The 12,487-nt window shown below is 44.0% G+C and overlaps 1 protein-coding gene across 2 annotated transcripts in view; it reads left to right on the plus strand.

The window, feature by feature from the left end:
- The window catches only part of LOC134226200 (dual specificity protein phosphatase 10), a 78,593-nt gene extending 66,341 nt beyond the window's left edge, over positions 1 to 12,252 (plus strand). For both annotated transcript variants that reach the window (XM_062706817.1, XM_062706821.1), the window contains exon 4: positions 10,182 to 12,252. In XM_062706817.1, coding sequence (XP_062562801.1) covers positions 10,182 to 10,879 — 698 coding nt within the window. In that variant the 3' untranslated portion in view covers positions 10,880 to 12,252. The remainder of the gene's footprint in view (positions 1 to 10,181) is intronic.
- The last annotated feature ends 235 nt before the right edge of the window (positions 12,253 to 12,487 follow it).

Raw genomic sequence — 12,487 nt, forward strand, 5'->3', positions numbered from 1 at the left:
CGAAGTTAAAATATACTTCGGCTTTACAATTGCCACCACAATCAGGACCTTAATTGGGGCATAGATGATGATGATGATGATTATGATGATGGCGTGAACATATATTGGAAGTGCAATTATGAACGAACGGGCGCGCCTACAATGTACGCACCATCGGTGATTATCTCGGTGAAGAACAATAAATTTTATAATAAATAGCAAATCTATGATCGATGGCACGTTTCAACGCAAATGCGGTGGGAAACGTTCAGCAAAATATGTAATGATACACAACCAAAAGGTGAAAACAAAAGCAAATGGCTTTAAACTGATTACCTCTTGTTACTCATTAGTTTCTGACGAAACTACAAATAGTAAACCAACGAAAGGTTTATCAGCAGTTTAACGCAAATGTAAACTAGAAATGATTCAAATGGTGCTGATGTTATCACGCAACGTGCCAGCTATGTATTTACGTCACTGTTTACATGGTTTATAGCGGAGCGATTCAATATTCCTTTTAATCCAAGAGAAAAAAAACATGTTCAGGTTCAAAATGGGAGATATTGAGCCCAATTTCATTTGACTAAAAGTAAGGGAAGCATTTGAAGCGAAAATTAATCGATAGTTTAGAGTTTTCGTTCCCTGAACACAATACAACGGTTACGTCACTTTGTACACACTTACTCTGATATTTCAGAAACTACACTTGTTTTGAGTGCTGGTCGAATTCGAACCACCACCATTAACCTCGAGGCCTACTGCCTGGGATAAAGCACAGGCGGCAGCAGTGCAACGCGAAGAACGCACACCACCAAAAGAAAGGAAATCTTTTCCGACACCCGCTGACTCACCGTCATATAGTTTCAACATCATACTAATTAGCATGCTCTCCATGTTGGTCTGATGATAGGTTTACGTGACGGTAATAGAGTTCCACTAAACTAATCCAAATGCTGCCGGGCCGTGGCTACACCAGAGCGATGGAACGAACGGACAGGTTGAAATGTTTCGAAATGTGATTCGCCCTTGGATGATATGCAAGCCCGCATGCATGAGTGAGAATGGATCAAATGCGGTTCATTAGCCTTGTTGTGAACTCCGATGGTGCAAATCCTCGGAACATTTCCTGATGGCCCTGCGAAGCTTATTACGAAAATCCCTAAATGAGGGGATTGCTCATCGCTTTGCATGCATAATTTTCCGTCAGATGTACACTGTTTATTCGATTTGATGTGCTCGGAAGAGCAGCAAATTTAGATAAATTTAAGATAAACATAGAAACTTTCGCAAACCTCGGTGGACAGAAGGGCTATAAATCTCCGGCTTTCGACAGGGAAGATGAAACTGGGTATGTTATGGTCCCTTCCCGTGGAATGGCTAATGCGGAAGGAAATCCGTTGTTGAAATCCCTGAATTTGTTCACGAGCAGAAGGGACTGCCGAGTAAACAAACCAACCAGTGAGTGCAAACGAATATTTTGTTTACAGAGCTTTGTTTGTACATCATTTGAATCCGCCCGCTGCGTGGAATCGAATTTGCTTTCCACTGCTGACATAGCCGATCACGTTCGCGGCTTCCACGGCGATGACGCGCTATGACCAATTTTTCGCACCCATTCATTGTGCCAGAACTGACAGTCGCCAGTAATTGTATAACCCCATCCAGTCCCATCTAGGGCTCGACATAACAGACGAGGTTTACATTCCTGTTGGAATGTATCATCATTTATGGAATGTTCCGTAGCTGGTGACTGACTGACTCAATGCAGCACTTACAGTCATCGATTGAGTCCTTTTGAGATGGTGGACTCAAAGTTCCAAGGGCATATCACTTGTCAACTGCTGGACAAAAGTATAAAAGCAATGACGTTTTGTTGTGTGACCTATTTGACTCAGCAAGGCCTAGTATTTCCAGAACTGACATTGAACTGCAATTTGTTTAGAGTCAACACAAATCATCGTCACATTATGGCGCCAACACTCTAAAATTTACCCATTTGATGTTGTAACACAAAATTCATATTGGAATGTCAATAATCGCAAGAATGGAGATGTAGCACTTAGATCAAATTAGCATGGGAATCATAGCCGAGAAAGCAGTATCGCCCAATCTAAATACATTGTCAAACACGAAAAACGATACGAGACGGTGCCTGGTCGGCCACCTACAGAATTTTAAAATTCAGTGTTGAAAAGATGAACGATAGGGCTGAGTACAAAGCCGCTCAGCATAACGAAGTTGTGACTCATCACCAAGTACCATCACACACACTATTTACTTTTTCGAGGCTTTTAACTCAAAAAGAAACAAAACCGCAGCAACCTGGCAGCCGCAAGATAAGGTTGCTCCCTTTCGTCGGAGGGGATTCGTAATTTGTAACATTATAACCCAACTCCGGAGAAATCCAACGAGAATTAAATTTGCTTGTAAAAGACACTTGACACGTGACTGCCGTGCTGCCGTAAGCGACACAAATGACAGCACGTGTCACCCCATGGACGAGTTTTACGGGCATTGCGTCATCCCCACCTCTGATGCTGCATCGTAATCCGATTTGAGCATCAAGATCGCATTTGCACGCACGTAATCAGCAACAGGGTTGGACCATAATACGCAATGTTTCTTGTGCAGGGTTGTACACGAAGTGTAAAAAACCTCGTAATTTTTCCATTTGATTGCAATAGTTCATTATCTGCAGCACGCGCTGAATCATAAACGAATCACTTTTCTTATGCTCTTATTTGAAGTGCATGTTTACACACTAACAACAGAGTTCTCCGCTGTTTTTTTCTATTTTCATCAAAGGCAAGGAAACCCTCCGCAAGAAAAACTAAGAAAATTGCGCCGATTCCTTCCCTAGGAACGAAAATAATCCACCGAAACTCGCAACACGCTAACGTTGAAATATCGAACTAATAATGCAGACCGTACCGAAGCATGAACATGATGCCGTGCGGCCCGGAGTGAGTCATCGTGTAAATTGATTTTCTAGTTGACTCGAAATTCTTCACCCGCCGCTTTCGTGGCAGTTGGCAGTCTCTCTCTCGTTATTTTGACGTTTGAAAGCTCTTGCGTTTTCGTGGACATCGTCGTACATTAGTCGGCTCGGTGTTTGTCTGCACTGCACGGCCGCCGAAGGAGGAACTATGATGGCCAATAATAGAAGCAATTACGCAGCATGATCACGATTCCGAGCGCGCCGCGCGCACCTGTTTCAGCTGGTGGCATTTAGCGTTTCGCTTCGGTCGTCGAGATTTCTTATTTCTTTGCACGTTTTTCGAACCGCATTTTGCCAGTGAAACAAGTCAGCAGACAACGAGACGAGACTACAACCGAAACGTTGTTTGAATTTGTTGAGGAGGAAAGAAATCGTAGCATCTGTTGCATCGACAAGGTTGTTGGTTTAGGTTTAGACGGTTATCCGCTGGAGATCTGTAATGCAGATTATAGACAACATTCACCAGAACCGCCATAAGTTGTCAAATCAGCAGTTTTGATACGTTGTAGCAAACATTCACGCAACTGCTTGCGTGTCACGTGACAGCGAAATCGAAAAAACACCACTGAATTCTTTGCGCAAAGGGAGGAATTGCCGATGAGAGACCCAGTTTCAAAGACCGTCGAAGAGCGTGGAAATAAAGGAATTCGTCGTCTTCAATTCGTCTACTTTCTGTGATTGAAATATTTCAACCTGCTGGCGCAATATTTTCGTTCTTTCTCCTGTTTGTGCGTCACACAAGCAAATCAACCCTGATCCGCATCGCGTCAATGTAAAATCCCACAAAAAACACAAACAACCCTTCAAGTTTTCCTTTGTTGAAAAACAAAGATCAGTGCCTGGGCAGAAACCGTTTGCATCTATTTACAACGCTCGGATTAGTCCTCCTCGGCGAACTGATGGAAAGTCCTATTACCGGCAGTCCCCTTCATATTAGGACAGGCAGAGGATGACTCATCTCTCAATGCGATACCGAAATTCATCCTGCAGCCAGGAAGGTTGTCACCATCTTTTTACCATGCTGATGCTGCATTATGCCGAAAGCTGTAACCAGAGAGGTGGAACCGAAAGGTATACCGCTTTATTAAGCCTTACCTGACCTGACACACCCTAGAGGCACCGGTTCTACAGTCAGAGCTCTACTGCCCTGGCAACGACGCTCTTGGATTCCGTACAAAAGCGAGGGTAAAGATTAGAATAACAATAAAAATCATCCCTCTTCTGCAGCAAAATAAGTGATTTCTTCGCTCAATTCCCCATTTGCGGTGGTTTCGCCCGGGACCGGATAAATCTTGCGCGCTAAAGTATTATACTCTAATGACTCTCCGGATGAAGGGCTTTCAGTTTCGCAACACCACGTTAATAAATCCGCTGGAATCTATTGGCGGGCGGCCTTATTCTCGTTTCCGGACGATTAGTGCTTGCCTCGATATATTGTCTTTGAAAGTTATCGTGACGAGCATGCGGGAAACACTGCCACCAGATAAGGTTTCCCAAATTTACACAGTGATAAACGAGATCCAACAGCGAACGCCACCTTCCTTCGCACCAGCTTTCATATTTGCCCAGCATCCAGCAGCCCTGCGCAAAACTTGCGGTCGACCAACGGAAAACAAACGAAATAATGGCGATTCTGTTTCCCGCTTCAAGAGGAAAAACGCAAACGACTTATATTATGGTCTTAGGAATTTAACTTGGAATGGCATCGAAAGGAAAATAACAAGAGTCTCTTCTCAAGGGTAGCCACTGCGTAAACAGACGGAGAGACCCTTGCAACGGCACCCAGCCCTGCAGCGCGCAGTGTCTCGCATGATTGCTCCGATTTTGACAGATTGTGTGTTTGGCAGTGAGCTGGCGATGACTAATGTGCTTCCTTCCAACGTACATTTTATGCCACCACTAACGCGTGCATCCGGCCGGCATAGATGAGGGTCGCTTTTCTCTTCAGGCTCACGCGTTGTGCAACGCCGGAGCGAGTCGTTTGAAACTATTTTACGGTCCAATGGCATGCGGTGAAACGCCCTCAATGCAATATCGACAGGCCGGTGACTCATAGATCGTAACGAAACTATTGCGTCGTTCTTCGCGGCTGCCTCCAAAACGAACGGCAGGGGTTAATCAGAGTTGTACGCTGTCTTGGTTCGCTGACCTCACAGAGACGGTACGCTCTTCTTCTGTGAAATTCAACGAACCGGACACAGTCCAACAGCCACGAATGAGCTGCGGGAGTGACGCATTGACGAAATGTGAAACAGAAGTATGCGCTAGAATGGCGAATTGTCAAAACATTAAAAAACAAGCCTCAATTCAATTAGTTTTAGGCGGTTTTGGCGGAAAGTGAGCACGTGAGAACGGCTGCTATCGAGCAGGGCATGCCATGGTGAACGCAACTGAATTAAAGACACGGCACGACCGCAACATGAGCGTCATTGAATGACCTTTGCTGGATCGTGACGTCACTGCAAAGGCGTAGGAAACCGTTTGTTTAGCAAAAATTTCTCATTCTGCTTCCATCAAACCCGCGGCCGACCTAGCAATCTAATACGAGTTTCTCAAGTCTTCCATTCTCCTGCCTTTGTGCGCATGTATAGGTGGTTGGCTGAGTTGCGATCAGGTTTTCCTCCACTACAGCGGTGTTTGTTTCATAGGGTATGAGCCCCGTTACTGATAGAGTTGCCATATTCAGGCTCAATCCAACACTTTGTATTATTTTGCGTGCTCACCTTTGGGAAAATCTGAAATAAATTTGTCCCCCAAATTCTTTGTTTTGGAATAGGACTAAAATGGCTTCTTGAGATCCACCCAAGGGCAGTAACCCTATATGTTGCAACGCGTACGAGGTAGAGAATCAGGTTTTACTTCGCGCCGCCGTCCGGATTCTGCCTCAAGAAAGCAAGTTCCATAAACCAAAAGCCTACTTCGTCGCTGTGATCTGTTCGCGAATTCTGCAAGGGGAAATTAAGCAACTTAGCAGGGTATAGTCAACAATGACGCATTTCACGACCTGCGATCTCAAATGCTTCCAAAGATGCGGCCTTTCTACACCCCTGGTTTTCTTTCGACCAAGGAAATATATCAATGAAAATTAACGCAATTTCATAGCCTCAGATGCGTAAAATTGCGATCATCAACACTACCGAAGGAAACAATCAAATTTTGATTGAATTTACTCATCGAAACAACCCTCTTCCTTTTGTGAACCGCCACACAGAGATTAATGGCAGTTCTTTCCAAACGTGAATCGGTTCCGCCGTTTGGATCACTGCCTTGTCTGCGTACACGAGTAGATTACATCAACAACAAACGAATGTCTGACAAACGGCTCCGCATGATGACAAGATGATGTCATTTACGTTATCGAATTTCCTGCCCTCGCTGCACGGTTCGCTTCGCTGATGGCCCTACGAGTGTGTTTGCTGATCCTCTTCAAAAGGAAACCCAGTACGAAGCTCCTCTCCTGCAATTTCGGTTTAATAAATGATAGTGTACTGTGCCATCAAGGGGAAAGCATTCAGGTGGGCGTTGAGATTAATTTCTTTTGTCATTCATCTTTTGGTACACCCCTGGTCTCTGGTACCGAACGCACCGTCATCGGGTGATTTAATTATCACCATGAAGCAACATCTGGCGGGAAGCAGGTGCGATACATTGCTGCTGATCGTATCAACACATCGGTGATACGCATTTCTCAGCATATCGCGTCATGTAAAAACCGAAATAAATGCACAAGGGGAGTAAGACCATGATTTTTCATCTTTCACGGTGATGGCTCCAGTCAACCCCTGTTTGCCGAGACACAGCATCCTGTATGTCAAAACCTCTTCTGCATCTGCTACTAATATAGGGAAATTATTGTTTTACTTGTTATTCAATAAATGCGGTGCTGCTGGGTTTCCCTTTTTCGGATTCCATGCCGTTGACGGGGAAAACAAGGGGGAATAAATATTGTTTTATTAGCACTCTTAGCGCCTGTGACGAGCAGCGCTGCTGACAAGAGCGAACGGAAGAACAGGATACAGAAATGTTTGTAATCATTTCAAGAATGCATTTTATTACATCTTGTACATATGTGGAAATTTACCCACCCCTGCGACGATTGCCATTCGCAGCACACGATGGAGTAGGCGTTGAGTTTCCCTTTTTCCGCCAAGAGCAAATGTCTACACAAAAACCAAACGAACGCTACACATTGTGAACTATGAATGAAATTCCGTCCCGTACCGTATATGGAATGAATGAATCATCCTGACAGAAACAGCAACTACGGGGAAACCGGAAAAAGGCAGGGGATAATAAACCGTTTTCATGCCCATTCATTGAGGCGATATTTACTCGTTGCTGGCTGGAAGCTGGCACCCATAAAAGCGTCCATTTCATTCTTGTCAATGGCTGGACTGGCCGGCGAACAAGGCCGCGGGGCGAAGCGGTGGTGAACATTGATTTTAATTAAATTTTACGACTGTTCCGAATGGAGGCAGTTGTTTCATCTTCGCCTTCCAAACAAACGAACTTCCGGAACGAGGAGGAAAGCCGATTTAATGCACCATTTGGCATTCGATTGGCAAAATTGGCCCGTTTTGTTCGAATTGTTTACATATGGCCCCGGTGCACACCCCTGCCCGAATGGAAGGGACTGAAAAGTTTTTCACTCTGTATATTTACTTTGTAAACAATCATTCCCCAACGATAGGTCCCAACCAATTCGATCAGTTAAGCCCAATAAGGCTCCCACTAAACTTGGTCGTCCCATTCCGAGCTGTCCTTTTCAACGTATGAAAAGAAAATCACGGAATAATGATATACTTCCAGCCCACCCCTGCAACTGACAGATGTGCCGACCTTATTCAACATGCTAAACACCCAACGGGATTGACTAGTCCAAAATAGAACAGTAATAAAAAGTTTATAACCGAAATCCCCTAGCGGCCCGAAGGGATTGCCTTCAAGGGTGAAAGTGCGGTGACGATGCGCACTCACTTTTTCCAAACGTGTATGACTCATATCCGAAGCAAAGAATCCCAACCAGCGAAATGGGTGGAAATGGATTCACGAAGAAGAAGGTGAAAGACAGCCAAATCTATGTTGCTATTTTACGCACGAGCACCAGCAGCATTTGCTTCGACAGTTGATGCCCTTCCACTCAATGCGTGAGAATTCTGCCACTTTTGTTGAAAATTTGCAAACCAGACGTTTGTTTTTTCTTCATCGTAAAACCAACAGGAAATGCGAGTGAACTCCGCGTTGACTTTGGGGGTATGGCGCAATCAAATCACGGCTGACGAACTCACTACACAGACTGCTCAAATTGTAGCAACCATGCAGCATGTAAACAAGCATCATGACCGAGTCAACGCCTACTGATGGCATGCTTTCGTCTACTGCTACTAGAATCGCGTTTCGCAGCGTGTTTCCGCTGTGTTCTTCTTCGCCGCATTAGTGTTCGCCGCAATTGTTATTTAAACAGCTGAATGGTTTTAATAACAAAATTGTTTCCATTGCTATTCTGCTGCTTACCATCGAAGCAGGTCGCTCGAATGGAATCGATTTGCAACGGTGGGTTGCTGCGTTTCGATTTTTTTGAGGCTATGACTCATTCGCCGTGGTTGAGGGCGAAAAGAGAAATATTGAATTGAGAGAATAAATACCCACGTAACTTCATAACAGCAACAAAACAGAAACAGGGTGTTGATAGAATCACGATATCCATGCTGCCTCTGTTCAAGAAAATCTCTCGGCATCTCTGCACGCTCTAATTGCAAACACGTTTTCAGCTGAATCCCCCCATGCCTCGAATCATTAATCAATTTCCGGCTCTTAGCTTACATAGTTTGGAAACTTAATGCTCCGTGAAGCCGTCGAGTGCGAGTCCTAATTAGCAGTGTCCCACAGCTTCAAAAGGATTTAGAATACCATTTATACAAGACGAACATTATTACGACAGCGTGAGGCAAAACAATGCAAATCTCTTCTGAAAGCAATGCCCGCCCATCAGGATTCAATCGCTGGATTACATCATAGAATGGCTCTTCCCCCTTGGTTTCCAAAGGCAACCAAAGCAACATAATGCATTTGATGCTCTCCTTGGGATGAAACTACGACCGGAAATTTGATCTGCGTTCAAAAAAGTCGAAGGGAGAGTCGAGGCTCCGATTGAAATCTACGCTTTTTAATATCCTATTTTTACGGAAAGCGATATCCATTACACATCCGCTTGGTTAGGATTCCAAAGCCAAAAAAAGGACACGCATCAAGGATCCCAAAGTATAGGATGATTCATCCCACTCGGCTCGCGCTTGCTGCGATTGCATCGCCGAACGAGGAGCGGAAGATGGGAGTGAGTCACCATTATGGCTGTCAGATCCAAACGCATCGCAGTAGTCACATCACGTCACGTGCCCGCGCGCGCCACCGTTCAGTATTAATATTATGAAGCAAGCTTCTCTCCCTCACAAAAAAGAACGAAGACGTCGAAATTGAATTTCACTGCCACCAAGCCGATCTCTTGCCGATAGCACAATGCATTCAAATTGGTTTCTTTTTAGCAAAATCAGATACGGCTACAACCAGCTGTGCGGTTCGAATCTTAGTCCAGTCTATTAAATGTTTGAAAAGAAAATTTTCTCATTATCCCTGGTGCCACAAAAGATGTACCCAAAAAGCAAGACTTTCGTTAGTTGAGCTAAGATTTCATCCGTAAATATCAGTGCAGCCAACTGTTAGAAAAACAATGTTCTAGCTGTTGCAAAATAATTGGACATTCATTTTTGTTTTGGCTGAGCTGCAGCAGCCGAACTAAATAACCTAAAATTACTTGTACCAGATTTATATTAAATATTATGTAGCTTTATAAGCTTAGATAGCTCATGGCGATAACTCCTAGATCATCGTATTTCCAAGATTCCAACTAACTTTATCCAGCCTACGTGCAATATGTCGAAAATCACCACACCCCCTTGCTCTATAACAAACAAAGCCTCTGTTCGCTATAAATAGTTCCCTATAGGTAGTCATATTTCCGGGAGTGCTGTGCCGCCTGCGTGATAAGATAACCCTGATCCCTTTCGGTTGTCAAGCACCGTTGTACAGTTCGTCGAGTCATTGGCTTTAAACTATATCTCAAATGCTCGATACCGATATCACGAACTCTTATCGATATCGCCAGACATGACTAACGTGTTCTCGTTTTCTTTCTCTTCCACAGAGGACGCCCGGAAAAGAGGTTCCACCGTGTTGCTGCATTGCCAAGCCGGAATCAGTCGTAGTGCGACGATCGCCATAGCCTACGTCATGCGTTACAAGGCCGTCTCCCTGCTGGAAGCGTACCAAATGGTAAAACTAGCCCGTCCAATCATTTCGCCGAACCTCAACTTCATGGGCCAGCTGCTGGAGCTGGAGCAGAACCTGATCGCCGACGGAAAGCTGGAACCTCCGCCTCCTTCGCCAGTTGCACCACCAACCCAGCCGCCATTCTTTCTAATCAATCACTGCAGCAAATTCAGCCAACACGACGAGGAAATGGACAACGAAGACGACCGCAGCGAAGACAACAAGAACAACAATAACCGGGATAGTGGCTGCAGTACCGCTAGCAGCAGCAGCACTAGTTCCGGCAACAGCATCCACAGTGCCACCAGTCGGTACAGCAGCCACGGAATCAATGGCCGATGTCCACCTCGGTTAACGTTGAAGCTACCGACTTCACCCCCATCGTCACCATCTTCGCTCTCGTCACCCTCCTCACTGTCGTCCTCTTCCTCAACACCCTCACCCACTCAGTCGCTGGCACCAGTCCCCGCAACGCCCGTCTGCATGGTTGCACCTCGGCCGTTTCCCATCTCGAGCAGCTGCTCCGGCAGCAGTTCCAACGTAAGGTCCGGCCGCACGAATTCCAGTTCATGATTCGGCTTAAGCTAGCTAGATGTAATATTTTCGTCCCCTATTATTCTACCACCTATTTAAAGTGTGATACAAATTTTAAATACAAACAATAGAGCTAATTTATACATGCGCCCTTCAAAGTGTAAATAGTAGCCCGTAAGCAAATCGGCTTTCCTCTGTTAGCATAATCAGTTTTTGCATTGTGAGAAGTGTGTTGATATGTTCATAGAAGAAAACCAAGAAAGTCTATATCCTCTTCGTTAAAGAATCATTAATTCATATCATCATGGTTTGCAAAAGAAAAAAAAATGTTACAAAAACAGCGCTACTCTTGATTGATGCATTTATAGCGTCATAAGTCGCCCGAATGTTGCGACAGGCAGCATCAGCCGCCGCATACACTTTTTCGACAGCCACGTGCGCCAACTGCTGCCATCGGAAGCATCCAAAACATCTCCTTCTTGGTATGTTTCCATTCATTTTTTTGTTTCGTTTTTCTTAGGTTCTTTCTAAACACCGTAGCCGTAAGACACTCCTATATCTTTAGGAAGCAATTCTAGTCTCATTTACCTTTTAAGTTCACTAAGCCAAGTTTAATATGCTAAGAAACCGTAGGTTTACACAACACAACTACAGAAGTCATCGTCAGACTATTTAAAATTTCACCGCGGAGACGACTTTTTACAAACAAAACAACAAGTGCGAGCTCAGCAATCACATTTGTATCCAAGCTTGAAATAAAAAAAATAAAAGAATTTAAAACTCGGTCAATAAAGGATGAAATTGCGTGAAAGTTAAAGAAAAGGCTGTGTTAAATGTTAATCAAATCTACAAAACGTAGCTGTAAGACGAACAAGTGCGCCGAATTTGCACGCTATTTTTTTCTGTCCATAGCTTGATCCTCACTTTTTGATTCGAAAACCAAACATATCCTTTCTCGATTTTCGCGTTCAAACGGAAAAAAAGGACCGCAGCAGATAATGTGTGACTGTACCTGTTTGTGCTTTTGGAACAATTAACTTTAGTGCTCTGCTGCTCCACGACGTTCCCGCAAATGTTTTTTAAATTTCCTAACTGTGAGTGCAATTCCTTTCCATGCATTTTGGAATAATGAAACCAAGGCTAAAACTTGCTTTCACAGGCAGATTAGATATGTACAATAGAAGCACACGTTAAATATTGCACCCGATTAAAATGATGGAACGATGAGCTAAACAGAAAAGCAAGCGACAAATAACTATACAAATAATATTTATATATCACGAAATAGAAAACACTTTCTAAAGTTATCAGTTAAATTATTTAAACTTCGTAGTTCTTAAGGAAGTAAACATTCATGTGTAAATACAGGAGGAGAGTCGACAGTAAAAAATAACACAAAATTGAAAAATTTACCCAACTGTTTTCTTTGTGCCCAATATCACAGGCATAGAACTGAAACATCCCGAACAAAAGATTACGGCAGAATAGATATACGTATAAAAATAGAAGCATAACTCATCAATCGCAGCAAGCGGATGACGAGACACACCGTTATCGTACTTCAGCACTTGTAGGCGTTGATAATGATAATGCTTGAAAGGGAGGATTCAATAACCATGTCACGCAAAAGTTGACCATTTGAATATC

Source organism: Armigeres subalbatus, chromosome 1 (assembly GCF_024139115.2).
Source record: "Armigeres subalbatus isolate Guangzhou_Male chromosome 1, GZ_Asu_2, whole genome shotgun sequence".
Lineage (NCBI taxonomy): Eukaryota > Metazoa > Arthropoda > Insecta > Diptera > Culicidae > Armigeres > Armigeres subalbatus.